The sequence below is a fragment of the Lissotriton vulgaris genome, chromosome 8 (assembly GCF_964263255.1).
Source record: "Lissotriton vulgaris chromosome 8, aLisVul1.2, whole genome shotgun sequence".
Taxonomy (NCBI): domain Eukaryota; kingdom Metazoa; phylum Chordata; class Amphibia; order Caudata; family Salamandridae; genus Lissotriton; species Lissotriton vulgaris.
The window spans coordinates 51,502,908-51,522,197 of record NC_141696.1 but is presented as its reverse complement, the minus strand read 5'-3'; the positions used below and the strand labels follow the sequence as shown (position 1 = coordinate 51,522,197).

The window sequence follows — 19,290 nt, the reverse complement described above, 5'->3', positions numbered from 1 at the left end:
TGGGTAGGCAGGGCTTTACAGGAAGGTGACTGCTGAGTGGCACCCCGGTGCTCACTACGCATCTGCCGGCTAGAACCAGTTCCAGGGGCACACCAGCCCCTGGCCTGGGGAAAGTCCGGCATGGGAGAGGGGTGTAACCACCCCCCTCCTAGTCCCACCCATAGGCCGGACCTAGTCACCGGGTCAGCCCCTTTTCTTAGTATAAAGATAGGAGCGGGCCCCCTGTTCGAATTAGATCATCTTTGGAATCAAGACACGACTTTCTGCGAAAGGACATCAAGATTTCTTCTTCAAGATTCTCCCTTGTGACTAAGGAGTAGTCACCCTGCATCCGCAGGCACCATCTTAAGAACACTGCGGTCTGCTGCAAGTCCTTCCTCAGGAATCCGACGACACAGCTCGACGAGACCCGGCTTCCCTGGCACCTCTGACCTCTACTCACCTCTACAGCCCAGCTGAGAACCGTGAGTGCGACGAGACCTCGAGGGACCGACGATCGCCAAGACTGCACGACTTCTTTACAGCACGCCCGCCGAGTGTTCCACTGGTGAGTGCTTTGGGGTCCGAGAAGCCCCGACCCTGAGCAGCTCCAGCACCGAAGATCAGCCTCCCAGCATCTCCACGATCTGCGTGGGGCCCTTCTGCTTTTTGCTGCTCACCGCGTTGTTTGGCTACTAGCCGGCTGGCTTGTGGCCTTCTTAACGACGCCAGACGACATCACTGCTGCTGGTCTGGTTGCTCCAGACTGGCCCTTGCTTCCTTCCAAAAGAGAAGCACCCCGGACCCTCCTGGTCCCCTCCAGACGCCATTTTAGGTCCACCGCGTGGGCTTGAATTTGCCAAGGCTTTGTTGCCCAATCCTGGGTCCAGCGACGCCAACAGCTTCATCCATCGTGGGACAGCTCGCTCCTCCATCCTGGTCGCCGGCAACGCCTCCTGGTCCGTGAGATCTGCAGAGCACAGCGTCGCCCACTCACCTAGTCGAGGTGACTACCATCCGGTGCCCTCCTGGTGCCACCTGACTACTGGCTAGTAGTCACGAACTTGGTCCCCTCTGCTTTCAGGTGTCATCTGTCTTCAAGATCCAGGCTTAGATCACTTCGAACTCTCTTCACTGGTCGCCTGCCAGCATCTTTCTTCCAGGCTCCTGGTCCGTCTACGAGGATTCCCGACGTCTTTTGAGACCTATGCAGCTGCAGCCCCTGGGCTAGGTAACTTCGGCATTTCGGTGCCCCAGCATAGCCTCACTATCCAAGGGTCAGAATCCACTTTCGTTTTCCTCCTACCAGGTCGGGTTCGCCCGAGAACACTAACTTTGCCTTTACTAGCTACCATAGACTTTGTCCCGCATCTCGCGTGAGAGTGCACACTCTGCACCCGAGTCCCCTGGGTCTCCTAGAAGTACTCTAACGATTCTATAGTCAAGTCCTAGCGATCCCAAAGCCTATTCGTACTGTACTTACCTGCTAGTAATTTCGCATTCCACTTTCAGAGTATATGGTTTTCCGTGCCCCTCGGGCATTTGTATATACTGTGCTAACTTAAGTATTTTCGTAAGAGTTTTGTTTTGTGCTTAGTACCCTGTCCTTATAAAGAGTACAGGGCTGTTGTGATTTTAATAAATACACTGTTTATTTTCATAACACTTGTGTGGTGTCCTTTCACTTGGTGTTCAAGGGGTATATGTGTGGTATAACAGCTGGCTTAACACGCCCTCTCGAGTCTTTAGCCTTAGACTGCTCGTATCCACGCTACTAGGATAGCTGGTCATAAGGTTGACTTACAACCAATCATCAATAAGGGTTGCTGGACTGATACATAGTGTTCACTAGAATAGTGAGCACTGCATATCAGGCCACCTTCTCACATTGGTGAGCAGCGGTTGGGATTTGAGCTTGCTGTTGTTTTACCACACGTATCCTAAGAATATCTTGTGAAAGATCACATAAGTACTTCAGGTACATATAACTTAGCTTAGAATACTCTGAGTTCTACTGAACCAGCTGTTGTAGCTCCTCAAGGCTTAGCACACCTTGGCTGCAACTCTTAGCAAGGGATCAGTAGGCAAACAAGTAGTGTAGGTAGGTGCATCACTTACACCACACTAGAATCAGCATGTCAGTCACAGGAGGAAACACTGAGTCTCCCCTTGTGTCAGTAGACCTTCCACAGGTCACTTCCAGATATGCTGCTCTTAGCTTCCAGGAGATGAGACAAGTGTGTACCTCCAGGAAACTAAAACAGGGGTCTAACCCCACAATCCCTTTTCTGATTGGTCTCTTAGAGACTTATGATGCTAGGAGGGCTGGTAACACAGACTCTTCTCATCCAGATGGGGACATGCCTCCCTTAGAGGGAACCCAGGGTGACCCTGACCTTATCCATCTCTCTGCAGAAGGTGAAGAGGAGGATGAGGATCAGGAGACTTCAGGGGAGGAGGCAGACAAAGGTCCAGAAGTAGTTAGCCAGCTAACTAGGGACAACTTAAGCACGCATGAGAATGGTACTAGGAGACCCCTGGGACCCCTCTCAGGCCAGCTTAACATTGGGAGTGGACGAGTTAGGTCTCTATCAAGAGGCTCTAACAGATCCATTCAAACCAATGGCTCTCAGAACTCTGCTCTGAGGAGGATGACCTCCCCTCAGAGGAGAATCTATGAAGCTAAGGAAAGGGAAGTCAATCTGAGGATTGAAAGGGAAGAACTTGCCCTGGCCAAAGAAAGACTTGCCTTTGCTAGAGAGCAAGAATTGAGTGGGTCAAAACCCACTGGTGGCAGCATTGTACCTAGCAATAGGGAAAGGAGTTTTGATACAAAGCACCTGAATAAGATAGTGCCCCCCTTTAAACAAGGGGATGACATCCACAAATGGATTACTGCTTTGGAGAGGGACTGCACTGTGCAGGGTGTTCACCAGAGTCAGTGGGCAGCTATCTTGTGGCTCTCCTTTGAAGGTAAAGGTAGAGATAAGCTCCTCACTACTAGAGTGGAGGATGCTAACAATTACCAAGTCCTGAAGAATACACTGATTGATGGGTTTGGCCTAACCACTGAGCAGTACAGGTTGCTGTTCAGGGAGACCCAGAAAACTCAGTCTCAGGATTGGTCTGATTTTGTAGATTGTGCCACTAAGGCTTTGGAGGGCTGGTTGCTGGGCAGTAAGGTTACTGATTATACAGGGTTGTACAATTTGATCATGAGAGAACAAATTTTAAACAATTGTCAGAACAAGTTGTTGCATCAGCATCTTGTTGACTCGGATCTGACCTCTCCCCAAGAATTGGGAAAGAAGGCAGACAGATGGGTCAGAACAAGAGTTAAGCAGAACCAGGGCCAGAATCAAGGTGGTCAGAAGAAAGCAGACCAGAAGGGTAAAGATTCTAAGGGTGAAACTGACCAGAAGTCTTCAACAGGTCCCCAACAATCCAAAGAGGGTGGGGGTCAGGCTCCCCAGAAAAAGAAGAATCAAGAAGGCCAATCTAAAAGGTGGTGCCAATACTGCAAAAGTAAGACTCACTGGTTTAGTGAGTGCACCAAGAAAGGAGGAGGGCAGACTCCTGCCACTGCAGCCCCTAAGGCACCTGTGCCCCCTAGTACAGTCAGCAGTGGTAGTGCACCTCCCAAGGGTTTAGTTGGGTTAACCTTGGGTTCTGAGGGGGGTGACAACTTAGTTGGCACACTCACTCAGGCTGTCCTTGTTTGTACAGGGGATGTGGATATGTCCCCTGATGTCAGTCCCAATACTTTGGGCAAATACAGACAGACACCTTTCATTAATGGAAAAATGGCTCAGTCCTATAGGGACACTTGTGCCAGTGTCACCATGGTGACACCTAACTTTGTGGACCCTGGACAGATCATGCCAGGTACAGATTTCCTGGTGACCAATGCAAGCAATGTCACTACCAGTCACAGTATGGCAATTGTAGCTTGCTCCTGGGGAGGGGTAACTGGCCAAAAGAAGGTTGTAGTTAGTTCAGACCTCCCAGTGGATTGTTTGTTGGGCAATGATTTGGAGTCATCACAATGGTCAGAAGTGGAGCAGAGGACTCACATGGAAATGTTAGGCTTGCCAGCACATGTGTTTGCTGTGACTAGGTCACAGGCCAGAAGATGCCCCACTGAACAGGTGCTGGATCCTGGAACAATGGACCAGACACCTTCCAAGAAGAAGAGCAGTAGGGTTAAGGCATTGCCTTCCCCCTTGCCCCAGGTTGTGGATCAAGTCTCAGAGGAGGCTGACCTACAGGAATTGAGGGAAACTGACCCTAAAGAGTTCGAACTTGATCAAGTTGAATTTCTGGGTTCAGGTGGCCCCTCAAGGGAAGACCTGGGGAAGGACCAGTTAGACTGCCCTTCCCTTGAACCCCTCAGACAGCAGGCTGCTGCTGAGGCTGCTGGGAACGCCACAGGTACCCACAAGGTATACTGGGAAGATGGACTCCTGTACACTGAGGCAAGAGACCCCAAGCCTGGCATGGCCAGGAGGCTGGTTATCCCCTTGTCTCAGAGAGGTTTCCTCCTTACCTTGGCCCATGAGATTCCCTTAGCAGGTCACTTAGGCCAAACAAAGACTTGGGACAGGCTTGTCTCACACTTTCACTGGCCTCACATGAATGAGGATACCAAGGAGTTTTGTCGCTCCTGTGTCACTTGCCAAGCCAGTGGTAAGTCAGGTGGCACAACAAAGGCCCCCCTTATACCAATGCCTGTGGTGGGGGTGCCCTTTGAAAGAGTGGGGATTGACATTGTTGGTCCAATGGAACCCCAGACAGCATCAGGGCACAAGTTTATACTGGTGGTAGTGGATCATGCCACCAGGTATCCTGAAGCTATTCCACTTAGGACCACTACAGCACCTGTAGTGGCAAGGGCCCTAGTTGGAGTGTTCTCCAGAGTGGGCTTCCCTAAGGAGGTTGTCTCTGACAGAGGTGCAAACTTCATGTCAAGCTACTTAACTGCTATGTGGAAGGAATGTGGTGTCAACTACAAGTTCACCACACCCTATCAACCACAGTGCAATGGGCTTGTTGAAAGGTTCAACAGGACCCTAAAAGGGATGATTCATGGGCTACCTGAAAAGCTCAGGCGAAGATGGGATGTCCTGATTCCCTGCCTTCTGTTTGCTTACAGAGAGGTCCCACAAAAGGGGGTTGGCTACAGCCCTTTTGAACTTTTGTATGGGCATCCTGTAAGAGGACCCCTGTGCTTGGTGAAGGAAGGATGGGAGAGACCTCTCAAAAAGCCTGCAACCAGCATAGTGGACTATGTACTTGGTCTCCGCTCCAGGATGGCTGAGTATATGGAGAAGGCATCTGAAAACCTTAAGGCCAGTCAAGAACTCCAAAAAGCTTGGCATGACCAAAAGGCTGCCCTGACTGTTTATCAGCCTGAACAGAAGGTGTGGGTGTTGGAGCCAGTGGCCCCAGCAGCACTCAAAGACAAATGGTCTGGGCCCTACACCATTCTTGAGCAAAAGGGAGAGGTCACCTACCTGGTGGACCTTGGAACTCCCAGGAGCCCCCACAGGGTGCTTCATGTCAACAGGCTCAAAGCATATGTCGACAGGAAGGACATGAGCTTGCTCATGGCCATAGATGAGGGACAGGAGAAAGAGAGTGACCCTCTCCCAGACCTGCTCACTCAGAATCCTGATGATGGGTCAGTAGATGGTATTGTCTTTTGTGGCAGCCTCTCTGAGCATCAACAGAAAGACTGTAAACAGGTTCTTCAGTCTTTCAGACATATGTTCTCTCTGACACCCAGTCAGACCAATTGGTGTACCCATGAGGTTGACACTGGTGACAGCCTGCCAGTCAAGAGTAAAATCTACAGGCAGCCTGATCATGTTAGAGACTGCATCAAAACTGAAGTGCAGAAAATTTTGGAGTTGGGAGTCATTGAACCCTCAGATAGCCCTTGGGCTAGTCCAGTAATGCTAGTGCCAAAACCTCACACCCAGGGTGGTAAGAAAGAGATGAGGTTCTGCGTAGACTACAGGGGTCTCAATGCAGTCACTAAGACTGATGCCCACCCAATACCAAGGGCAGATGAGCTTATAGATAGATTGGCTTCTGCCAACTACTTAAGCACATTTGACCTGACAGCTGGGTATTGGCAAATCAGGTTAGCTGAGGATGCCAAGCCCAAGACAGCATTTTCAACCCCTGGTGGGCATTATCAATTTGTGGTAATGCCCTTTGGTCTGAAAAATGCACCTGCCACCTTCCAAAGGTTGGTGAATCATGTCCTCACTGGGCTGGATGACTTCTTTGCAGCATATCTTGATGATATAGCTGTCTTTAGCTCCACCTGGGAGGATCACCTGGTCCACCTGAGGAAAGTGTTAGAGGCTCTGCAAGCAGCAGGCCTCACTATCAAGGCCACCAAGTGCCAGATAGGGCAGACACAGGTTGTATACCTGGGCCACCTTGTAGGTGGAGGCCAGGTTCAGCCACTGGAGAGCAAAATACAGTCAATCAGGGACTGGGCTCCTCCAACCACCCAGACTCAGGTTCGAGCTTTCTTGGGCCTGACTGGTTACTACAGAAAGTTTGTCAGGAACTATGGATCAATTGTGACTCCATTAAATGAACTGACAAGTAAGAAAATGCCAAAAAAGGTTCAGTGGACAGCAGGCTGTCAAAAAGCATTCGATGACCTAAAGCAGGCCATGTGCACAGCACCTATACTCAAGAGTCCAGACTACTCCAAACCATTCATTGTTCAAACAGATGCTTCTGAGTTGGGTGTGGGAGCTGTTCTGTCTCAACTGAATTGTAATGGTCAAGACCAGCCCATTGCTTTTATAAGCAGAAGGCTGACCCCCAGAGAGAAGAATTGGTCAGCTATTGAGAGGGAGGCCTTTGCTGTGGTTTGGGCCCTGAAGAAGCTGAGGCCATACTTGTTTGGCACTCACTTCAAGATTCAGACCGACCATAAGCCCCTCTTATGGCTAAATCAGATGAAGGGTGAAAACCCCAAACTGCTTAGGTGGTCCATTTCCCTACAGGGGATGGACTTTACAGTGGAACATAGACCTGGTACTGATCATGGCAATGCCGATGGGCTCTCCAGATATTTCCACTTAGAACAAGAAGACTCACCTGGTCAAGGTTAGCTTATTGTCCCAAAGTTTGGGGGGGGGTCATGTAGGAGAGTAGGGTCTGCAATCCTATGACCACCCAGATTTTTTGCTTTTGTTTCACTGGTTTACGACTTTCTCTGGCTGTGGGCCTGCCAATCAGACCCACAGCCTGGCTGTTCTCTCTCTAAATTACAACATGTACCCTAGGTGCATTTACCAATTGGTACTGGGCCACCTTATCAGACCCTGTAACTCAGGGCATAGGTGTACCCAGGGCCTACCAGGGGCTGAAGCATGTATTATGCCACCCCTGGCTGGCCTCCTAAATTTGACACAACTGGCTGCATGACAGCTGGGGCAAAGTCGTGTAAGCACCCTTTGCTGTAGATATAGTATACCTATATCTAACCCTAAAAATGGACACACAGATTCCTATCAGTCACTCCTATGGCAGGCCTGCCGTTATTGGATCTTGTGCTAAGCCTTATATAAAATACCCATTTTTGATATAAACCTAGTGTGGTATCCTTTTGTGGTGTTGTCCCTGAGTTACTGTATGTTTTCACAAATGCTTAACCTGCAAACGCTTCTGAGATAAGCCTTGTCTGATTGCGCCACACTACCTAGAGGGTGAGCAGGGGTTATTTTAGAGGGTGATCCCCTTATCCTGACTAGAGGAGAGGGTCCCTGCTTGTCACAAGTGCCTACCTGTGCCAACCAGAGCCCCCCAAATCTAACAGAGCCCATCCCAGCAAAGGAGTTGAAAAGGCAGGTGTGAATGGGGACAAGCTCCAGACAGAAGAGCTTATAAAAGGCTGCACTGTACCCATCCGGGCGCTGTCATGGGTTTCAGGCGCGATCGCAGTGCGAATAGACTCAACAAGAGCAGCAGCATCGCCAGTAGGAAGGGGGTAACTGCAGCCGCGTCTAAGTAGGTCTGTGGATCCAAAGTGATCTAAGCGTTGCTTGCTTACAGTTCCGAGTAGTAAGTTCTGCGATTCCAGCGGCTTCGGTGACATCTGCATCCACATAACAACAGATCGCTTTAACCTCTTGCGCATATTGTTTGCTAAGAAGAAAGTGGACTGCATTTTAAGAGACTAGGGGCCAGATGTAGGTCGGTCGGTAACGGCTGAAAATCGGTATTTTCGGCCGTTACCGACCGGTTTTCAAGAATTGGCATGTAGGGGCAATATTTTACTGAATCAGTAAAATTACCGATTCGGTAATTTTACCGATTCGGTAAAATAAAACATTGGTAAATTTACCGCTTTTAAGCCACCCATATGTAGGTGGGACTCTTCAGAGTCCCAGGAGCCTTAACGAATCGGTATTTTACCATCAAAACCAATTTGATGGTAAAATACCGATTCCGGTGTGCATGCAAATGCGTGCATGCACACCTATGTCATGTGACAGGCAGACCTGCCCTTAGGGCAGGTATGCCTGCCACATGGCACCTGTGCCTGTTTTGGGGGTGCCAGAGGGTGTCAAAGTGACACCCCCTGCACCCTTGTGAATTCTTTAATTACCGATTCGGTAAATACTGAATCAGTAATGCCTAATCATTCCTATGGTCTTTAAAGCCCATAGGAATGAATGGGCATTACCGATTCGGTATTTACCGAATCGGTAATTGAAGAATTGTTAAGGATTCGGTAACGAATCCAGATGTTGGGACCTACATACCATTTACCGATTTTGAAATACCGAATCGGTACAATTAGGTTTTTTAAAATCAGTAAATGTTTTTTACCTACATCTGGCCCAGAGTGTTTACGGTCTGAGTTTCTTTCAGTAGATCCCTTGAGCAACCACTCTGCCGTGCCTCTGAATCAGTTTGAGAAATAGTTCACACACATCCAATAAGTCTTGGGTTAATTAATAACCTTACAACTGTATCTACTTTACAATAAAGATACCATCATGCTTTAGTAATTGGTTCCCTCGCTTTGAAAGCATAACATTGGCCTAAGGCCTGTTCTTCAATTTTTACACTGTATTTTTCTTCTTTGATTTCTTTTTGTTTTTTGTTGTAAATTATATTTTATTTAGGTACCTGTGAAGTAGATCAAAAGAATTAATATATGTAGTGAGTTAGATGTTATGCTGTAAGTTATTTGTTTAATATTTGATATATTTTGCTTAATACACTTTAATGTGATGGTTACCATTTTATCATTTTCAATGTGGTATTCTCCTATTGTATTTTTCTTCAAAGGTAGAAATTCTTTGCAAAACTTTTTTTTTCTGCAAATATATTGAAAATACCTTATTTATGTCAACAATTTTGCTTTCTTCCTTCTATTACCCTGCAAATCTCAAAGTTTTGTTCGATTTCCTGAAATAAACTAAAACGTATTTTTAAATAGTTATTAGATCTCATATTTATTTATATACCTCTATTTATTGAATGTTTTCTGAAAATTATTTTCCTTAGGATGCACAGAAACATTTCTCTATAGAATTTGGTCTAAATTGAACAAAATAACAAAACGCAGGTGTCTAATGTGTTGACTTTAATACTATTTTAAATCTGCACACTGTTTATTGTTTATACAATTTTCATTTATATGTATGCTTTCCTGAGTAGTGTAGTAGAGGATGCTGTTTGCTTGTAAGCTCTCACTCTTTAGTCACCCATCCTGTCACCTCTAGGGTTGCCTGACAAGTGCCACAAAATGTATGTTTTTGTACTTTTAACCGGTAATATTTAAAAAATATGGTTCGGAATGTACATTGTCAACCTATTGATACATTACTTTATTTATTGCTGCTTAAATAGAGTTTTGACCCTCATTTGTGTGAAACTGTGGGGCCATGTTTGCTGGGGACAAATGGTGCACATTGAATAAATATATTGTTCATGTATTATTTGTGTTTGGATTACAAATATACATTATGTTTTCATCAATAGTGTTTTTTAATCTGCTTTGTAATAAAAACATCAACCTGTTGTAAAGACATGCATCATAGGTGTGAATAACTTAGATGTACATTACTATTAGTGGTAAAAAAAAAATTAAAGAATCAGTATGTAATCCCAATTTTGGTAGCAACTGATATGAATGCACATCCCTTGTGACATTAGTAAGGGAGAGGGGCCTGTAGCAGGGACATGGATGTATCTGATGTCTGCCCGCTGTAATTTGATCAATGGATCCTGGCATAGTGAAGATACTGGAGCAGAGCATTCCTCTGCTTGCATACATATAAGGCTTGGTATAATGAGCATAATGACACAAAATGCATTTATAATTGCTAACAGTAGAAATGTAATAATGATTGAACTTAGCATACAGGGCTGGACTGGGAACCCAAAACAGCACAGGGGGAAGGGGGAGGCAAGCATGATGAGGAAAAGACATCCTGATAAGGCAGAGGAATCTGGCACTGAGTAAGATTAGGGAAGACGCCTTATATGGGACAGCAATACTACAGTAGATCAATGTGGAGTGAAGTGTTATGGACAGTGGTCCTGCGGGAGGTAATATAGAGAAGACGAGTGATGATGCTGGAGGTAGGCCTGCAGAATATGAGTTATGAGGCAAAGTGATTGAGCTGAAGGTAGTTATAGAGAAGATTTATGAGGTGGAGCGATGATGCTGGAGGTGAAATTAGAGAAGGAGAGTGATGAGGTAGACTCATTCTACTGGAGTTAGACCTAGAGAAGAAGAGTTATGAGGCAGAGTGATTGTACTGAAGGTAGGTTCAGAGAAGAGTTATTTGGCAGAGCGATCGCACTGGAGGTGAAATAATAGACGAAGAGTTATGAGGCAGAGTGATTGTGTTGAAGGTAGGTTTAGAGAAGAGTGATGAGCCAGACTGATTCTGCTAGAGTTGGATCTGGAGAAGAAGAGTGATGATTCAGAGTGAAAAGCTGAAGGTAGGATTAGAGAAGAGGGATGAACCAGACTGATTCTGGTAGGTAGGTTTAGAGAAGTGTTGTGAGGCAGAGTGATCATGCTGAAGGTAGAAGCAGCAAACAGTTATGAAACAGGGTGATCGTGCTGAACGGTAGGTTTGAGAAGAGGTATTAGGCGTAGTGATCAGGCTGAAGGTAGGACCAGGGAAGAGTTATGAGGCAGGGTGATCATGCTGTAAATTAAGGTGGAATGAAAAGTTATGAATGAGAGTGGTTGCAGCCGGCTGGCTTAGCATATGGTGCACACTTATTTAAGTGAAGCACCTTGCACTAATCCATACACAACCCTTGTAGTGATTTTAGTGGTCTTAGACAACCATAGAACGCTCTCTAAGTGGTAGCTGTGGAGAGCAGTCTTCAGGCTTAGTCCAGAAGGAGTGTTTCACCAGATCTAATCATGTACTGTAGGTTAAACAAAAAAGAACCACACAGTGTAGTTATGAAAATGTTACATTTATTATACACATTCACTATCACATTGGTATATCTCCTTCCCGTAGATTTCAACACAATACACACAATATATCAAAAGGAAACAGGTAAGTAAGCACAAATACACAGAGGTCTCCAGGGGGAGACCAAACCATATACTAAGAAAGTGGAATGCGAACTGCGACTGAAATATAGACTTAGATGAGAAGATCTAGAAGAGCTGGGGACCCAAGGAACCACTTGAGGTAAGTACCCAGGAACCCCACAGAGGTTGTGTGCAGAGCGGAAACACAGCCCTTGTTCTCAATGCAAGTCAATGGGAAAGTCGCGGTTGCAGTTTGAGAAGAAGGCCCCTTCCCAGATGACCCTGAAGAAACCCTGTGGAAGATGGAATGTCACCCCACCCGTGGATACCCCAGGAACCAGGATATCTACACCAGGGTAGCTGGGTGCATGGGTGCGAAGTGACGTCGGAAACTGACGTAGACCACAATGAAGGACTTCATTAAAGATGCCAGTGGCAAAGAAAGTGAAAGAGTCCGGTGGAATCCAGGGATGGTTTCTTGAAGAGAAGTACCTGCAAGGAGAGGGGACAATCTATCCAACTCTGGATGGACACCATGACCACCGGAAATGAAAGATGTAGTAGAGTTGATGGTGACCTTGTCGCTGCAGCTGTTAGGCCCAGATGATGCTGTGGAAGACCAGGAGCCGTCTTGAGCTGTCCCACGTCGGAAGTCAAGAACTAGTGGGTTGGTGTCCAGCAGGAGCACCAAAAAGCATTGGCAGCAGCAACGGATGTGGAAATAAAAGAAGGTGCAGTGTCAGAACCGGCAAGGTCCATGGGACTCACCAATTGCAGCAAAGTCAGAGCAGGCCCGAACAAGTGGGGGAGCCCACTGCAGCCAAAGAACACCCTCAAGAGGACCCACAGGCAGAAGGCACAGAAGTCGCGAAAGGGACTCAAGCAGCTCAAAAAGGATGCAGGCCCATGGTGCAGAGGTTTGCTTGGGAACGAAGACCATGGTAGGAAGAGATGCTGCAGGCTGGAGCTTCTTGTAGCCCGTTGATATCTGGAGGACAGAGACAGCAAGCCTTGGCAACGGCATGTCTACTTGATCCACAGGGGTTCTGCTCCAGTAGTTCTAATGAGGGATACTGGCACGAAACTCTGTGAGAAGACCGTGCAGGCCTCGAGGGAGCTGCAGAACCACCAGCTGTGTTGCTGAACCTTTTGGAGTCCGTGGAAGCTCAGGGGCAGCAGACAGGTCAGCTTTGTTGCAGTTCCTGCAGACTCCTTAAGTCCAACGGATATTACTTCAGGTATCTTTGATGCACACAGGCCTGGAGAAGAACCTGAATGAAGCGCAGGCACAGATGAAGCAGAAGACTGGCTGGACGACGAGACCAGGAGCAACCGGGGTCTTCCTTGATATAGTCTTGGTTCCCAAAGTGAAGTCTAACGAAGTCCAAAGTTCCCAGATGGTTGAAGTGGAAGTGGTTTCGATCTGAATCTTGTCCCACGACAAATCTGAAGAGCCACCCACAGGTAGCCCTTTATTACCCTTGGGAAAGGGTTGGGATGATTCAGGGATCCCTCCCAGAGAAGGGGCTGGACAAAGGGGAGGATACTCCCATGTCCTTTGTACAGTTTTGCGCAAACAGCTCCCTTAACCGGTTCCAAATGGAGTGTGCAAGGAGGTCACCAAATGTGTACTTCAAAGCATTCTGGTGAGCTCCCCCACCTGAGCCCAATACACTAAGTCCTGTCTGGGAGGTGGTTACACCTCCCTGTGACGGGAAACCTATTTTTCTACCTTCCCCTGGTCAAGCCTGTCTCAGCAGCAGGAGGGCAGCATCTTGTCTGTGGTCTACCTTGTTGTTAGACCCTGAAAGGCTGATATCGGAATACAGAGGGGCACCCTAGGGTAGCCCCCCAGTACATGGGTTCCTATATCCAACACTGGAATCGGTTTTGGGATAGGATTGCAACATGTGTGATACCAAATATGACTGGTTTCGGTGGAGCCAATATATATATAGTTAGACATCTCGTAATTGACTTGATGCCCACTACATGTATTAAATGGCTGACCGCACTTAAAAAGCCTGGAGAATTGACTCCTGGGTTTGTAGGGGATGTCCTAGTGTCCTGCTCCTGCAGGGCACCCTCACACTTATAACCTAACTCCCAGCCTTCAGGATTGAAAAGCCTGCCTTAGGGGTGACTTATAGGTTTTAAGTGGAGTGACCTCAGATATAAGGAAACGTATATCTGTGGTGAGTGGTGCTAGCACCAGCTCACACAGGCTGCAATAGCTGGCCTGTTGTCATAGTTTGAGTGGTCGTTCAGGTGTGGCATAAAACATGCTGCAGCCCATGGAGACCCATGTGGTACCTATGCCCTATGTACCTTAGTACCATTTACTAGGGACTTAGAAGGAATACCCATTAGCCAATTGGGAAGGTAACAAAGTACTAATCATAGTCAAATGTATGGAGAGAGCACAGTGACTGGGATCCTTATTCACAGGATCCCAGTTAGACTAGTGAGAAAACAGTATGTCACCAGCAAGAAAGTGAGGTAACCATGAAAGCAGATCCTACTTTCCTACAGTGGTGCTTCAGGACGTGAAAATAGAGAAGAGTTATAAGGAAGAGCAATCCTGCTTGAGGGTAGCATGGAATAAGGAGTTATGTAGGAGAGCGTTCCTACTGGAGGTAAGCATAGAGAAGAAGAGTTGTTAGTCAGAGCTAACCTGCTAAAGGTAGGCAGAGAGAAGATTTAAATGGGAGAGCAATCCTGCTGAATGTTTATGTGGAAGTAAGGGTTATGAGGCAGAGCAATCTCACAGGACGTACGTCTAGAGAATAAGTGTTATGAGACAGAGTGATCCTGCTGGATGTAGCTGAGGAACAGGTTTCATGCAACAGCTATTCCACACTAGTCAGGTACATTTATGTAACCTTACTTGCTGCACTGCTCTGCAATACCTACAGCTGATTTCATCTCTCCCCAGACACTACAAAGACACACGAAGAAGAGAAGGATGTTTCTGCTGAAAATCTTGATAGCCTTAGATATGTGTACCATGTGTCCGCCCGAGATATGCTGTATCCAGACTCTACCATTAAGCGCTTTCCTGTGCCCGATGAAATGGTTCCATGGCAGGTAAAGTTAAAGTCATTCCTAAAGCATTTTCAGTTAAATGGATACATATGGAAATGTGTTTTGTTAAACTGTTTTTAAGCAATCCAAAGACAAGGAAGAAACATAAAGGACTGGCAATTCTGTAGTGGATTATTATGAACACCTTGGCCAAGGGACCGAATATGGGCTCAAAAAACATTTGAAGACTTGTAACAAGAATAGCAGTGCTGGTACTTGACTATTTGCACATTATCCATACGAGAACTACAATCATAACACCTTCTTGATCGACCACTGTCAAGGAAAGCTACTCGTCTTCTGCTTTTTATCTTTTAGTTTTTCAAATCGGGAAAAACAGTATGAACTCAGTTTGTCTAAATGAAAACCATTGACACACAAATATAGTATGAGTGAAAAGTGCATGAGTCGAATATATGAATTATAAACTCATTCATTCCTGAGAGGTTGATTATGATCCCTCTGACTACTGACTCTCAATCTGGAAAGATCTACTTCGGCCATGCACAGCCTTCAGGAAAGGTCAGGAATAGGGCTCTATATTTTATACCTTGACATTTTTGTCGTTTGATTAGTATTTATAGGTATTTTTATTTTATTCTGTGAATTCTGTGAAAAGAATGTACACTCGTCTTTGGACGCCTGTAAGATTTTAGTGCTGAAAATATATGAAGTGAGCAGGTTAGTTCAATCACAATGCATCCACTTTCACTTCAATAGAGAATCTCTTCTCTATGTTTATTTTCTCAGACTGGCATACTACACAACCATTAGCCCTGCAGCAAATACAGTATGGGAAGCCATACAAAGGAACACTGCTTCCCTTTTTTTCCTGACTTTTAAAGATAATCCATTGCTGGAAACCAAATGTTTTCTGTCGTTATTTGCTTGTAAAATTGAATGAAGAAACCTGTCACCTTAATTGTAAGTGCTATGCGAAATGTCTCCCTTATAAAGTAACCTCTGGTACTATCAAGAGAGGCTTATGTGTGGGACTTCACACAGAAGTCTGGTTACTGACCTCATGCCAGACATAAGCCTGCAAGAAGGAAAAGATTTGGTCGTCCGGCTGAGGGCATTATGACTCTTGTTTCGACTATGATAGCGAAAAGGGTAATGATTATAAATACAACTTGTAAATGGTTACTGGTCAGTGATGTATTCCTGCTGGGCTTGGAAGGATTGTATGATCAAATGCTAATTGTAAATGTTTACATTCAATGTGGTTCAAACAAAGAATATGATATAGAAATGAGACGTTTTGAAAATGACCTAGACACATTGTGTGAAAAGTTAGAAAATTATACAATATTTGTAATGGGTGATTTTAGGTTTAAATCTTTTTATCATTGAAAGACAGTGCAATATAGTACAATAAGCAGTGTGGTTACACCAGATACGAGTAGTAATCCTCAGTGGAGGCATGATGTTCAATGCAATACCGGTAATAACAGCAATGCCCAACCTGTCGGGGATGAAAACGCACTGAACCAAGGAAGTATTAGAACTAGGAAAATCCAGGAAAAACTTCCCCCCGCTCTTAGCCCAACCCCCCTACCAAACCCCCTTTGTCCCCCCTCCCCCCACCCAGTCCAGAGCTCCCATCAAACTCCCTACGGCTCAACCGTTCAACTTCTGAGCGTCTCATGTCTCGAGTACCTAGGGGTCCGTAGCTATGGGTGCCGTCAGGCGCAACAATCTGAGATAACTAGGGAAAGCTATCTCCGTAAATTCAGTCAGCAGTAGTGCTCTAAATGGCTGCCAGAGTTCCTCAAACTGTTCCCCCTTCCCTGCTGCGGTGAGTGACTGCCGGTGGAGCCAGCCTGTGGTGGTAGGGACAGTGGCGGTACGCCAGTGTGCAAGGATATTCTGCAGAGCAGACCCAAGAGCTATGGCCATTTGACGGCCCCTACAAGAGCGCAGTGGGTAAGTTAGTGCATTGGGAAGGCCCAGCAGGATATAAGCGGGAAAGCGGGGTATTTCTGTCTGGAAGTGTGCGTCTACTTCATCTAAGATGTGTGTCCAGTATGATTGGATGAGCGGGCAATCCCTCAGAATGTGTACCAAAGTCCCGGTGTGCCCACAACCCCTCCAGCAGAGCTTATCTCTTGAAGGATCCATTTCGGATAGCCTCTCAGGGGTGTAGTGCCAGTATAGAGATATTTTTGTGAGTGTCTCAGTGAGACCCATGTGGTACGCTGAGTGCCTAGCCCTATACGCAATGTTCCCCCATTCCTTTATTACTCAGGGATCTACCCAGTTCTTTTTCCCATCGTACCCTGCCTGGATTGTAGATGTGCGTGGTTGGCGTCTGAATTAGTTTCTAAAGGTCTGAGATGAGCTTGGAGTTGGAAGTGAGTGAGAAGAGCCATCGCTCATACGGGGTGAAGTTCCTGTCGGCGGATGCTCGCACTTGCGGCTGCAACGCCCAGTGACGCACCTGCAAGTATCTCATGCGCTCTGTTTCGGGGAGGTTATATTCTTAAAGAGCTGGAAAGGAAGCACCCCTTCCATGCTGGATATATGATACAGGAAGCGGCAACCTGCTGGACTCAAGTGTGCAAAGAACCCTTTAGCCACTCCAGGGGTGAAGTCAGGGTTGTCCACCAGGGGTGTGAGTGGAGAGGGGAATTTAGTCAAGCCGTGATGTATGTTAGTCGCATCCCAGACTTCTAGGGGAACCCGGGTGATTGAGGACGCATAGAGGTTGGGCGGCCTATAAACTCGAGGTAGAAACGGTATCTCTTGCAACAGGCGCCCCGCTACTGTCTGATCCTGAAAGAGCCAGTGTTTGTCGGAATCGAACTTGCTCCATTCCACCAAATAGCGCAATTGGGCTGCTTGGTAGTATTTATACAGGTCAGGAATGCCCAAACCTCCCTCCTCAGGAGCCAAAGTGGCGAGTGTCCCCTTCAACCGGGGTTTCCGACCCCGCCAAATAAATTTGGCTAGGTCCGATTGGGTTTGTCGTATCCAGCCCGCCGGAGGCCGAAGTGGTAGGGCACGAAAGAGATATACAATTTGCGGCAAGACGGTCATCTTAACTGCCGCTATGCGACCCAGCCAGGATAGGGGAAGATGTCTCCACCGATCTATCTCAATCAATCAATCAATCAATCAATCAAGCATTTATATAGCGCGCTACTCACCCGGAGGGTCTCAAGGCGCTTGGGGGACGGTCATCTACTGCTCGAACAGCCAGGTCTTGAGTTGCTTCCTGAAGGCGAGGTAGTCTTGGGTCAGGTGGAGGTGGATGGGGAGGGAGTTCCACGTCTTGGCAGCCAGGTAGGAGAAGGATCTTCCTCCCGTTGTGGCTCGTTGGATGTGGGGAACGGCGGCGAGGGCGTGGCTGGTCGATTGTAGTTGGCGGGTGGGAGTGTAGAAGGTCAGGCGGTCGTTGAGGTATCTGGGGCCTTGGTTGTGGAGAGCTTTGTGTGCGTGGGTGAGGAGTTGGAACGTGATTCTCTTGCTGACGGGGAGCCAGTGCAGGTCTCTCAGGTGTCCGGAGATGTGGCTGTGTCGGGGGAGGTCCATGATGAGTCGTGCTGAGGCATTCTGAATGCGCTGGAGCCTTTTCTGGAGTTTGGCTGTTGTTCCAGCGTAAAGGGTGTTCCCGTAGTCCAGTCGGCTGGTGACGAGGGCCTGGGTGACCGTCTTCCTGGTTTCGGTGGGGATCCACCGGAAGATCTTTCGGAGCATGCGTAGGATGTTGAAGCATGACGAGGAGACGGTGTTGACTTGTCTGGTCATCGAGCGGGAGGAGTCCAGGATGAAGCCCAGGTTTTGTGCGTGGTCCGTTGGTTTGGGTGCGCTGCCGAGGGCAGGGGGCCACCAGGAGTCGTCCCAGGCGGAGGATGATGATCCCAGGATGAGGACTTCCGTCTTATCTGAGTTCAGTTTCAGGCGGCTGTTCGTCATCCACTCGGCTACGTCTTTCATCCCTTCGTGTAGGTTGGTTCTGGCGGTGGCTGGGTCGTTGGTGAGGGAGAGGATCAGCTGGGTGTCGTCGGCGTAGGAGATGATGTTGAGGTTGTGTTGGCGTGCGATGGCCGCAAGGGGTTTCATGTAGATGTTGAACAGCGTGGGGCTGAGTGATGATCCTTGTGGTACGCCGCAGATGACTTCGGTGGCCTCTGATCTGAACGGGGGGAGGCGGACTCTCTGGGTTCTTCCGGCGAGGAAGGAGGTGATTCACTCTAGTGCCTTCTCCTGGATTCCGATGTTGAGCAGGCGCTGTACTAGGGTGCGGTGGCAGACAGTGTCGAACGCTGCTGAGAGATCCAGGAGGATGAGGGCCGCTGTTTCCCCGTTGTTGAGCAGGGCTCGGATGTCGTCGGTGGCTGCGATGAGGGCGGTCTCGGTGCTGTGGTTGGCCCGGAAGCCGGACTGTGAGTGGTCGAGGGATCCATTTGTCTCGAGGAAGGCGGCCAGCTGTCTGTTGACTGTCTTCTTGATGACTTTGGCAGGATAGGGAAGGAGCGAGATGGGGCGGTAGTTCTTGAGGTCGGTGGGGTCCGCTGATGGTTTTTTCAGTAGGCGCTGAGTTCGGCTTGTTTCCAGCTCTCAGGGAAGGTGGCGGTATTGAAGGAGGCATTGATGATGTCCCGGAGATGGGGTGCGATGGCGGCGTCGGCCTTGCTGAAGACGTGGTGAGGGCAGGGGTCGGTTGGTGATCCGGA

General features: G+C 47.7%; 1 protein-coding gene across 1 annotated transcript in view; it reads left to right on the top strand.

The window, feature by feature from the left end:
- The window catches only part of LOC147693361 (transient receptor potential cation channel subfamily M member 2-like), a 1,943,547-nt gene that overhangs the window by 1,679,835 nt on the left and 244,422 nt on the right, over nucleotides 1–19,290 (top strand). Inside the window, exon 25 of the mRNA XM_086933684.1 lies at nucleotides 14,463–14,614. Coding sequence (XP_086789810.1) covers nucleotides 14,463–14,614 — 152 coding nt within the window. The remainder of the gene's footprint in view (nucleotides 1–14,462; nucleotides 14,615–19,290) is intronic.